Raw genomic sequence first — 12,776 nt, 5'->3', positions numbered from 1 at the left:
AAATTTGCACCGAGTATGGCCAATCTTTTTATGGTCAAATGGGAGGAGGACATCATCTAAGGTTTACAGAGGACTAAGTTGATCTTCTGGGGTCGATAAATTGATGACATCCCCATCCTATGTGAAGAAGACCATGCCTCTTTGGATCTGTTCATTGGTGAACTCAACGCCAATGATCGGGACATCGTTCTCAAACATGAGGCCAGTACTTCTGCTATACATTTTTTAGATCTGGAAATCAGAGTAGACAATAACAGGCTTGTTACGTCCACATATTTTAGATACTGACAGGAATGGCTACATAGGGACGGACAGTTGCCATCATGTGTCTTGGCTCAGGTCTGTCCCTATGAGCCAATTCTTCAGATTGAGGAGGAACTGCTCCTTACAGGAGGACTATCTTAAAGAGGCAAAGTTCTTTAAAACTCGCTTCCTGCAGAAGGGATATGCAGTTAATGACCTTGATCGAGTCATAACCGATGTCGCCTTGAGAAATAGAGACAATTTGTTGAAGCCCAGAATAAGAGAAGAAGGGGGGAATTTTCCTCTCATTTTTCCTTCTATACCACCTACTTGGATCAACATTTTTCAATCAAAAAGATTTTTAGAAAACACTGGGGCATTCTAAAAAAATTAAATAATACTAGGTCTGTTTCTCCCTGAACTACCTAGGGTCACCTATAGAGGTGCACCCCCACTGAAACTTCAAGTAGCCCCAAACATAATTAGACTCCCAGGAAAAACAAGGTTTTTTTGGCGATTTTAAGGGCTACTATCAATGTAGAAAGTGCAAAGTGTGTTTAAACAATTGCCTCAAGGAGAGAAAATATATCTCTTTTAGTTCTAATGTTACTGGTTGAATATATAATGTGGGATCTTTTATTACCTGTTCGAATGAAAATGTGGTTTATATGATCACGTGCCCTTGTGGCCTACATTACATGTGTTGCACCATCCGTAAGTTAGAAACTAGGCTCATAGAGCACCTGGCGAATATTCATAAGGGCTTTTTTAACCATAGTTTATCAAAACATTATGCTCTGTGTCATGATATGAGTCCAAAAGGTACATCTTTTATGGCCATAGACAAGTTTGGGCCTCATTGGAGAGGCAGCCATATTAGGATAGAAATTTCAAAGATGGAGACCTGGTGGATTTTCTGTTTAAAATCTTATAGACCAATTGGTTTGAACATAGAATGGGATGGGAATGTCTTTATCAAGAACAACTGAATCCCCAGATTGTCCTTCATTTTTTAATACTTTAATATTTCTTAAATTGCATTATCTGTATGTTGTTCTTATATATTTGCATGTCTGTACTACCTGTTTTCAACCACAAGATGGCGGCATTACGTCCACTATATAGGAAGTTTTTGAATAAGCTGTAATTCTATTTATATCTTTATGCTACTTTTATTTCCATTTTTGGACTTTTTAAGTACTCCCATTGTTATTTATTTATTATATTTGTTTCTGATCTGGCCCATTTTCTTCCCTTCCCTCTCCCGGAGATTAGATGGATACACTGTATAATGTTTTTTCCATTAAGTCTCCCTAAACATGGGCACCGTGGTTGGTTTTAGCAATGTATACTGAGACCTGGATGTAAAAATCCGGTTTGTCTGTGGTTCCACTTCCGGTAGATGGGAGAGAGGCATGGGCGTTTCTATTTCTGCCCTTCCTCCTATATAAAGAAGTCGTGACAAGCTCTAACCACGCCCCTGACAACGTTCGATTGGACAAAATGCCGCATAGGGTGGAGCTCTGACGGCACAATGCTGCAATAGCAATCTTTGTCGTTGCAAACAAACGCTGTTTACACAGACTGCTGCTTTTTGATCATGCCTTTTTTTATTCGTTGACATGTGAGTACCCTGGATATTTCTTTAAATAATTATGACCCTGGCCTTATAATACTACACCATGAGGAGTTCCTTCTTTTGTATTTTATGCATACAACTCTGAATATTTATCTGGTGAAACTACAAGATAAATAAGATAAGTCTGTGCTCACCTAATTTGTGTCTCTGTCTACACTGCAGGAGATTTCAGTTTTCTTTCCCTGAATAAGGATTTTATTCCAAACACTATAGACTTTTTTTTTTTTAATGCTATATTCGTATCGCTGCGTACAATTATTTTTTAACACTCAACCAGTGCTAAATGTAACCTTCAGGAGGTGAAAACTTTTCTTCAAGCTATGTATCTTGCAGGAACATTTCCAAAACCACTTTTCTTTAGGTGGTCAAAACAGCTGTAATATCCAGTATCATACTCATACAGCACCATGCCAAGACATTTTGTTCCATATGCTGAAAGTTACCTAGGTTGTACCAAACGTCCATTTCACCGCTGAGGGTTCTCACATCAACAATTGTCTGCCCAAGGAAGTCATCTGATTCTTTCTTAAAGTGTTGCTTCACTCTGGACTTTATATCATCATCTTCATCCCATACTCTCACCTTTATTCTGTCTGTGGAGTTGTGGCATTCACTAGCAATAAAAAACAAATAAATAAAATAAACAAATGAAAGGTATATCATTTAAAAAGAAAATTATTATTTATTTTTTTCACACAAAACTATAAATGATCAACAATTTTTTTTTTTTTTAATAAACATTCTAATCATATCTGACATCTTAGTTGAGAACAAGATCAGGTGTATTTTACTCTTTGGTATTCCATATTCAGAAACTATTTAAGATATGTATACATAAAATAAAAAAAAATGTTGTCCTTCATCTTTTCAATTCTGATGCAACATTAGCTGCTTTGACAATATTATAGAGATCGGAAAAGCACCATGTGTTATATAGCACGAATAAGAAAATTCAGATGAGTTTGAACCATATCACATTCATATGTGCTCATATTGGCTGAAGGTCAGCACCTACAGCATCTATACGAGGATCTAGTTAGTCTTCATCTGAATCTCCCACTGGGTTCCTTGATATTAGGAATTCTGGAGGCGACTATCTCATCAGAGTCTCTGTCTCTACCCACCAGCCATGAGGATTACAAATGTCTCACTTTCCCATTATATTCTCCACATATTTACATAATATAGAGATTCTGGCAGAAGGCTTACATTTCTTTAGATTTCATTGATATTGTGATACTCCAGCTTGAATCCAAATGGCAGCGGCAGAGTGAGAGCTCACTGGTGTCAAAACACATACAAATCAAGGCATGGTTTAGCAAACTGTTGTCTGTGTCTTATTGATTTCTGTCCATAAAACCCCTTTCACACTGAAACGCAGCTAAAGCAGCACTAAAGCACCAGCAGTTTTTGCAGTGCTTTAGCTTCGTTTTGGCTTTGTTTTTTGGACACTAGAGTGGTGTTTTTTCTTTAAAGTGGTGTTCCACCCAAAAGTGGAACTTCCACTCATCTGATCCCCCCCCCCTCTGGTACCACAATTGACACCTTTCAGTGGGGAGGGGGTGAAGATACCTGTATTATACAGGTATCTGCACCCACTTCCGGGAATAGACTCCTGCAGAAGTCACGGCCCTTCCCGCATGGCAGGGACCATTTATGACCATTTATTTATGACGCGCAACGTGACTCGTTCATGTGCAGTAGGGAACCGGGAAGTGAATCCGCAACGCTTTACTTCCTGATTCCCTCACGGAGAATGGTGATGGCAGCAGCCAAGAGCCGAGCGATTGATCAGCTTTGGCTGCCGACTTCGCTGGACTCCAGGAAAGTGTCCATTTATTAAAAGTCAGCAGCTGCAGTATTTGTAGCTGCTGGCTTTTAATATTTTTTTTTTAGATGCACTCCCACTTTAAGGTCACGCGACAACGTGATCATAAAAAAAAGAATAATAGACCCGTTTTTGCGGCGCTCTCTATGCGCTTTGAAAGCACTGCCCATTCATTTCAATGGGCAGGGGCATTTTGGGAGTGCTATTGATAGCACTCCCAAACTGCCCCAAAGATGCTGCTTACAGGACTTTTTCTAACATCTGCAAGCGCACCGACCGAATGTGAAAGCACACATTGCAACGAATGGGAGGCAGTTTTTAGTATTAGTGTTAGTATTTCATGCCATGTTAATTAGTATTTCATGTCAAATTGGAAATGCCAGCTTGACCCCCCCCACCCAAACTGATTTAGTTTGTGCTTTTTTTTTATAACGTTCTAAAATCTATAAATTCAATGACAAGGAAATGATTTTAGAGAATGAAGAATTTACACTGTATGGCTGGTGTTTTATGCTAGTATCTCTTCGGAAAAGGAGGGGGAAGCAGTTTGATTTTTTTTTTGTATACTAGCAGAAAAAATAAATAATGAATAGCATATGTGCTGCAAAATTGTAGGAACAGAGCTGAACACTTCAGGACCTTGGACACTGCTTGGCTTAACACATTACGGGCTGACTTGCTAAAGGTAAATAGATGTTTCCGTTTACAAATGGACTTTCCCCAGAGCTTAGTGAATGAGGCAAAGCTCTTCTGAAGTCCATCATCTAATCATGTCCAAGCAACAATACATGTTCTTGTTTTTCTTGCACATGATCGAGTATTCCTTGTAAAGTGAACCATCACCACATTCACTAAGCTGCGGGGGAAATTATTTTGCAAAGTGCAACTTCCCTTGCAAAATGAACTGACTATTTTTTGTTTCTTTTACAAAGGTTTTTATTGAGTGTAAATACAATAAAGATATATTCAATATGCATGTTATGCAGAGTGTAAGCGAGCATTTGTGCTACAGAGAAAGACATTTTTAATATAAACTGAAATTCTTATACAGAAGAAAAACATATTGCAGCTTTAACTGTTAACTAGTTTCAGGGGAAGTAGTCTCAGGGGTAGGTTGGAAGAAAGAGTTAGGGCTCATTTACACTTACTTCAATTTCGACTACAGCTTCAAAATGTTTTTTTATGAGTTTTTGATGCTTCTGCAAGGCTTCTATGAACCTTTTTTGAAGCTTGGCAGAAGCCCTGTGTATGTGCTGATATCTCATACTTGCACTACCTCCAAAACAAAGTAAAGCTAAAGGAGAATTAAAGCCTCTCAAAAGCTGTAGGTGCTTCAAGTGAGCTTTGTAATAGGCTTCTATGGAGGCTTTGAAGCACCACTAAAGTGACATAGGGTATCATTTTTAAAGCAAAGCAAACGCAAGGTGTAAAGAGGACTGTAAGCTAACCATTTCGTTTAGTGACAGGAGCTTTGACTGGTGTTCAGAGAGCTTCAGGGCTCATTTACACTTGCTTCAAAACAAGGCTTCGGGCACTCTTTTTTTAAAGCTCTCTAAATGCCAGTCAAAGCTCTTGTCACTAAATGAATTGGTTACCTTACATTCCTGTGTACACCTTGCATTTTTTTCCTTCACTTCAAAAATGATACCCGTGTCGCTTCAGTGGTGCATCGAAGAGGCTTCAAAGCCTCCATAGAAGTCTATGACAATGTTCGCTAGAAGCACTTGAAGCTTTTGAGAGGCTTTAATTCAGTTTTAGCTTTGCTTTGCTTTGGGGAAATTGCAGGCATGAGATATCCACATGCACACAGGGCATCTGCCAAGCTTCATTAAAGCTTCAAAAAAGCATCACCAAAGCATCACTGAAGCATCAAAAACATATCGAAAAAGCATGTTGAATTGGTAGGAGCTTTAATGTGTGTTGAAGTCGAAACAAGTGTAAATGAGCCCTTAAAAAAGCATGTCATCCTAAATTGTAAACAAGCCCTTTAGGGTGTTGGATCAGTCCAAGAATAAGCTGTTGTAAGGCCTCATGCACACTGGACATTAAAATAAAGATAAAAACGCCAGTAGGTTTGAGAATTTTTCAATGTTTTTCAAAGTTTTTGCAATAGCGTTTTTTTGTGTTTATTAGCTTTTTTAGCATTTTCTTGCGTTAGCAGTTTTTATTGTTTTTCTGCATTCGTGGTTTTTAGTGGATTTTAGCTTTTTTTTTCGTTTTTTTGTGTTTGCATTTTTTAGCTTTTTTTAGTGTTTTTCTGCATTAGCAGTTTTTTGAAAAAAACTTTTTTTTTCAATGGATCAAAAATGTCAAAAACCGCTGGTAAGCTGTGTTTTTGAGTGTTTATCTGCGTTTGCCAACATTTTTTGATGTTAGAGCATTTTTACAGAAGAAAACAGCAGAAAAACTCCTATCAGAACCCACTATTTTGTTTTTTTTTAAAGCCAAACAACACCCCAGCCAAAAACTGCTGATAACAGCCTATGTGTGTGTGGACACATAGGGTAACATGATGGGGAGTTTATTAACTGTAGTAAAAAACATCTGAAGCCAAAAACAGCAACTATAAAAACGTCCAGTGTGCATGAGGCCTTATGGTGATGATCTGAGTAGTATTATATGGAGAGGAGGGAGCAAGAGAAGGAATTAGGAGGAATGAGGACACGCAAAGGAAATGTGCCGGTTAAGGTTTATAGAATCATAAAGCTAAGAGTTAGTAATGGGAGGGGGCTAGAAGGAAATTCTAAAACAAAGGGAAAATGTGGGAGGGAAGTATTGTGAAGAGCAAGGAAGTGTAGGGAGGCTCAATCAGGTGCATCTATGTCACAGGTTATCTTACACATTAAAGGGAGAGTAGAGATCTGTCAAGTTTGGGGTCATGATTAATCTCCAACCAAGCAGACCATGTTTTCAAAAATTTTGGGTGAGCATCATTTAATAAGGATGTGGGTTTTAAAAAAAACAAAACAACAAATGATGCAAACCGATTGCAAAGCAGAGTTTAGTAAGTAGGGAACAAAGGCAACGTACTGCAGCATTTGACAATGTGTAAAGCCTTGTACACGCGATCGGAGAATCCGTCGGAATGTGTCCTATCGGACTGTGTTGTCGGATAATCCGACTGTGTGTGGTATGCATCGGAATGTTTCCGTCGGAATATCCGTCGGACCCAAATGTCCAACTTGTTGGAAATATTTCCCGACCAACTAGTTCGATCGGACATACTCTGATCATGTGTAGAGAATTTTGATCGGACCAAGTGCCACGCATGCTCAGATCAAATTCCTACATCAAAGCTATTGGCTACTAGCCTGAATGTAGTCCCATCGTAACGAAATTACGTCATCATGTTCTGAAAGATCGGATTTTTCGACAACTTAGTCCGACTGTGTGTATGCAACAGTTTCGGACAAGATCCGACGGATTTGGTTGTCGAAATCTCCGACATTGTGTACAGGGGCTAACAGATATTTGTCAACCTTTAGGGTTCATGCAAACTGGGTTTAAAAAAAAGACAATTATTTTGGCAGAAAGAAAAATTTTTTTTTAGCCAAATGTGCATGGACCTTTAGTAAGATAACACCTATATTCTTTCTGCACATAGGGGGTGATTTACGAAAGCCGTGTGCCATCAGTAGAGGCGCACGGTGGATGCACATTTCCATATTCATGAAATGGTAACAGAGAGCAAATTCCCCATTTACTATAGAGATCTCGGTGCACGGGAGAATGCAATCTGTGCACCTCTATGGACATGGTGCACAGCATCTCCAAATCAATATTGACAGAAGATGGAGGTGCCAATAATATGGGGTGATGTGACGTTTAGTAACAACTGCCCAAGTAACAAATATGCCCAAAATAGAATGAAAAAGTAACAGAGAAAGCCTGCTGTGCCTGCAAGTATGTTTAAAACTGTGTGAAATCTTGCATTCGTTCACATGCGTTTGTTCACTGCGCGGTCAAAATCTTAGTAAATGTTAAGCAATGTACATGCAATTGCATGGGTTGAATGGGCACACCTCTAAACTTGACAATCATTTTTTTTACGCTGGCTCACCTTTATGTATTTTGTTAAGGAGATTTGCACACAGGTCATGTTAGCTTGTTACGTTGCCAACATGTGACATGTACCTTGTTAAAATTATGTAAAAAGACTCTCGCTGCTCTAGCACCTCCTAAAAGGTTATTTAACCTTCCCCCTCTAATGCATATGATTTCCATGGGCTAGCTTTTGCTTTTAAAGGGGAACTCCACACTCCACTCCATTCTCAAAAGACTGTGAGATGACCTCACCAATCCAAACCACATCCTTTTTCAGAGCATACAATAGGGCCAGCTAGGAAAGGGGTGAGAGGAGCGATCGCCCAACTCCCTTCTAGAATATAAGCCAGCCAAGTGGGTACTAGCAAAATAAACAAGTCAATTCCCATAGACTGCAATGGTATTTGTTGTATAACTTTTGCCCATGTTAGGCTCTTTGTTTGCCCCCCTGGACCGGGGGGTGGGGTGTTTGTCCCATCTATAATTTTGTAGCATGCTGGATGATGTGCTTAATTTTGGACAGGGGGTGGCCTATTTTGTGCTAGCTGCATTTGGTGTGGCTTTTGGTGTGTGAAATGCATTTGGGTTGGCCTGGGCATGCTCATGGACTTTGTTTTTTGTTTTTTGTTTTGTGCTTTTTGTGTGTGAACATAACTTGGATTTTTGTGGGCATGCTCAGAGAGTATGTTTTTTGAGTTGGTATTTGAAAGACATGCTTAACTGAACTGAATGAACTGTGCATGTGTTTTCAATTGTCTTACCATGAAAAGAGGTAGAGGTGTGTGTGTGCATGTGTGTGTTTTTAAAGCACCTGTGCAAGATGAAGGTAAACTTGCAAACATGGCCTGTTGGGGTTACTTGAGGACAGGGTTGAGAAGCACAGATTTAGAGCACTGAGTTAAAATCTAGCTCAAGACAATCCTATTCTAATTGTGGGCATTTGAGAGAAACCAAGTGAGTGTTAGAACCTCTGCTTGTGTTTTTTAGGTTGGGCTCTGTGTCCCTTTTTTGAAAATTGGCTTCACTTCCTGTCACATAGTGTCAGGGAACCAAACAGCAGGAGAAGGGCTCTAGGACCCAGCATCTCTACCAGCACTTATGGCAGGAGAAGGACTTTATGACCCAGCATCTCTGACAGGAGAAGGACTTTAGGACCCAGTATCTCTAACAGCAGGTCACATGGGCCTATATAAGGAAGTCTGCTAGTGCCTGCATTTGCTGGTTGATCTTCGGCTCCTCCAGTGTGTTATCTTTGTGGTAGCTCTGTTCCTGTGTCTCCTGTTACCGACCCGGCATGTCCTTGACCTGTCTTATGTTTGCTTCCTGTATTCTACTCCAGCTATCCACCTGACCACCAACCCGGCTCAAGACCCAGGTTTCCTTCCGACCATGCTCCAGTCGCAGCATTATCCGAATCCTGCAACACCTCATGGGTGCCACCTGTCTGCTGATAATACGCCAGCACACCAGCAGTACTCTGGAACCTCCTGCATATAGTCCTGCAGGTGACCCGTGCTTCTTTGGGCCTGACCTTTCCTGTTTTCACCCTCAGGGGGGTCTGGAACTAAGCCGCAAGGGAAGCCCTCTCTCTCCATTGGCCTCCAGTACCAGGTACGCGATACATAGACAACTAACTAGTGTCCCCATTAGGCAAATTGCACTGTAGCATTTTGTTGTGTACAACCCATAGCTAGAGTGAAATTTGCCTAATGGGGACACTAGTTATATTGACCTGTGTGTCCCCAAGGAAAGACGTTGGTAGGGTTTTCCCCTCACTTCCTGTTTGTCTATGTCACTTCCGGGCCAATGTATATAGCTTCCTGCTTCAGTGTGTGTGTGTATGTATATGTGTGTGTGTATATGTATGTATATATATATGTATATGTATATGTAGGTTCCTTTGTCCACCAGCAGAGAGAAGTTGGGTAGATGCCACACTCACAATTCTGGAGGCATAATAAAGGTCTAGCACAGGGGTCTTCAAACTACGGCTCTCCAGTTGTTCAGGAACTACAAATATCATCATGCTTAGTCATGTCTGCGAATGTTAAGCCGCGTACACACGGGCGGACTGTCTGGCCAACTAAGTCCGTCAGACAATCCGACGGACAGTCCGTCCTACTTTTGAATGAACGGACTTGACCACACACGATGAACAGACAGTCCGTTGAAAGCTTGCGCGATGACGTGTACAGCGCGTACGACGGGACTAGAAATACGACGTCCAATACACTGCAATGCAACCTTCGGCCGTGTAAATCCTTTCTGAGCATGCACCATACTTAGTCCGTCCAACTTGCCTACTCACGAGCGGACTGTCCGCTGAAACCAAAGTTGGACAGACAATATTACGGAAATTCCGAAAGACTTAGTCCGCCAGACTGTCCGCTGAAAAAGTCAGCTGAAGCCCACACACGAGCGGACTGTCCGCTGAAATGTGTTTCAGCGGACTAAGTTGGACAGACAGTCCGCCCGTGTGTACGCGGCTTCAGAGTTTTACAATGCCTCATGGGATGTGTAGTTCAACAGCTGGTGAGCTGTAGTTTGAAGATTCCTGATCACTAGCATGTCTTGAAAAAAAGTGGTTTGTTTTTCATGTGCCTTGTATAATGCACAAGAAATATCGTTTGGAAAATACAAGTGGGTCATGGCACATCTACATTTCAAATTTGGCACTTAAAATGGTCATGCTCTATGCAATCTGATTGGCCAATCTCTGTACAACCCGATATTTAGGCAAAATAGGTAACAGGAAGACGCACTTGAGCAATTAATTGAAAATATAGGAGATCAAACAGGCTTTTGCACTAAATCTAATTTATTTAAGATCTAATTAATTGCAGTGTATGGTCACCTTTAAAGATCAATTCTGAAAATATGAATGTATTGGGTTTAGAAACATTTCTCTGTTCTTTGTAATGTATTGAAAGATTTGGGTAAAAAAAGAAAAAAAAACACATTTCAAAGATATATTAGAAGTGATAGGAATGAGATTAGCATCAAAGGGGTTAATTAACTGAGTACACCTACTTATTGTTTAACAAGACACATCCAATGAGATGAAATTAACAGATTGTATTGGGCATGCACTATCATCAATGAGAAAACCGTAGTTACCCTCGCGCCAGCTGCAGTTTACATATGCGGCTATTTATTATCGTTATTTGCACTTCAATGTGCGCCGGTCCGCACGTTCAATTAATGACTTTTCCGGTACACCAATTAATGTATGAACTGGTGCAGTGCTTTCATCTTAGTAAATTACCCCCATAGAGTCTTTTAGCGAAGCTATGGATCACACAAAGGGGGTGGCTTTACTAAAGACGAATAGGCTGTGGACTGTGTACGTGAAGCTGCACTAATTTTCTCCAGAGTTAAATATGGTTTCTATCATCCAATGGTGTGCAAGCAAAATGCTGTTTTTTTTTTTTTTATTTCCTTGCACCTTATTGAGTATTCTTTACAAAGTAAAGCTTTACCACATTTACGTTTGCTAAGGAAACAAAGTGCACAGTCTTTTTGCCTTTAGCAAATCAACACCATGACGTCCCCAGAATTCAACTGTTTTCCAACCACTGCTTTACATTTTTCAAGCTTCATTCATATCAGTAAAAAAGCACCTTGTAGTCTTTCAGATCTATGCATACACACAGGCATACTGTTCACATGGGTCCGATAATACTTAACATTTAATAAATTAAGTGTCTTGAGTTAACTTTGAGTTGTCTTTTTTCTGGTATTGCCTTATGACCTTTCCTTGTAATACCTTTATTGAACAGTAAAATGTGACATAAAGAAAAAATAAATCAAACTGTATCCATTAAATGCACAATACAGATTACAAGGACACAGTGCCACATCGACATAAATCTAGCTGCATTTGCATTTAATAATATATATCGTAATACATTGAAATGGTGTGTTCAAAGCTGACAGGAATACAAGACAGCAGATGGATAGCTTAAACCAAAGCTGATTTATAAGCTCCTGAGATGCATCTGAAAGCTTTTTTACCCATTCACTGCTGACGTAGCCAGCAAAGTAGAATAGAATACACAAGCTTTTACTGCGCTGGGGAATTTATTTGTTCTGTTGATTTCTGTGCGCACTATAGAGACATGAAACATCCGCACTGCTCGTTTAGTTTGTGGCTTACATTTTTCAGATTTATTTAATAAGGCAGTACAAACCAAGCTGACTTTGTGCAAAGGCCGTAACCCAGACCAACCAAAGATTTTTCGATTTACTGTAAGGCGATCAGTAATAGAGTAATTCTGATTGGCTGTCATTGTTTACTGCATTTTAATTACAGATATTAAATATGCAATACATAATATGCCTATGTAAGCACCAAGCTGTTGTAAATATCTCTACAGCCTTTGTTACTTTAAACTGTTGGAAATGAATCCTATATTTTCTAATCAGCTCACCCCATCAGTCTCCTCACACATCACTAATTTACTAACAGACATATCAATAATTGTCACAACACTTCCTGAAACTCAATCTATCCAAACCTGTGCTCATAATATTTCCTCCCCTACATGCCCCTTCCCCTGACTTCTCTGTCAAATGGAGGGCACAACTATCAGTCCATCCCCCACAGGCCAGGGTGCTAGGGGTAATCCTGGACTCTGAACTTGTCTTTTGGCCCCACATGGAATTTCTGTCCAAATCTTGCTGCCTTAACCGCTGCAACATCTCCAAAATAAGCCCCTTCCTAACCAATGACACCACAAAGCTTCTAATTCACTCCCTGGATATTTCAAGCCTTAACACTGTAATTTCCTCCTCACTGGATTACCTTTACAAAGGCTATCCTCCCTTCAGTCCATCATAAATGGTGCTGCCAGACTCATATAACTTACCATACAACACATCAAGTAGAAGTTGTAGCCAAGAACTTTGGTAAGGGTATATAGAAAATGACACCACAAAACATGTATTATACATACAATTTTAAATCGCATATAGCAAAATTGTGCAGAAATTATTTTATCCAACAATCTACATGTGGACTCA

At 39.9% G+C, this 12,776-nt stretch overlaps 1 protein-coding gene across 1 annotated transcript in view; it reads right to left on the bottom strand.

The window, feature by feature from the left end:
- Nucleotides 1-12,776, bottom strand: part of UNC13C (unc-13 homolog C) — an 857,791-nt gene that overhangs the window by 486,471 nt on the left and 358,544 nt on the right. Inside the window, exon 12 of the mRNA XM_077472480.1 lies at nucleotides 2,326-2,495. Within this exon, the coding sequence (XP_077328606.1) occupies nucleotides 2,326-2,495 (170 nt within the window). The remainder of the gene's footprint in view (nucleotides 1-2,325; nucleotides 2,496-12,776) is intronic.

This window comes from Lithobates pipiens, unplaced genomic scaffold (assembly GCF_037356315.1).
Source record: "Lithobates pipiens isolate NorthernLeopardFrog02 unplaced genomic scaffold, aLitPip1_a1.2 Scaffold_8, whole genome shotgun sequence".
Lineage (NCBI taxonomy): Eukaryota > Metazoa > Chordata > Amphibia > Anura > Ranidae > Lithobates > Lithobates pipiens.
This window is presented reverse-complemented; position numbering and strand designations above follow the sequence as displayed.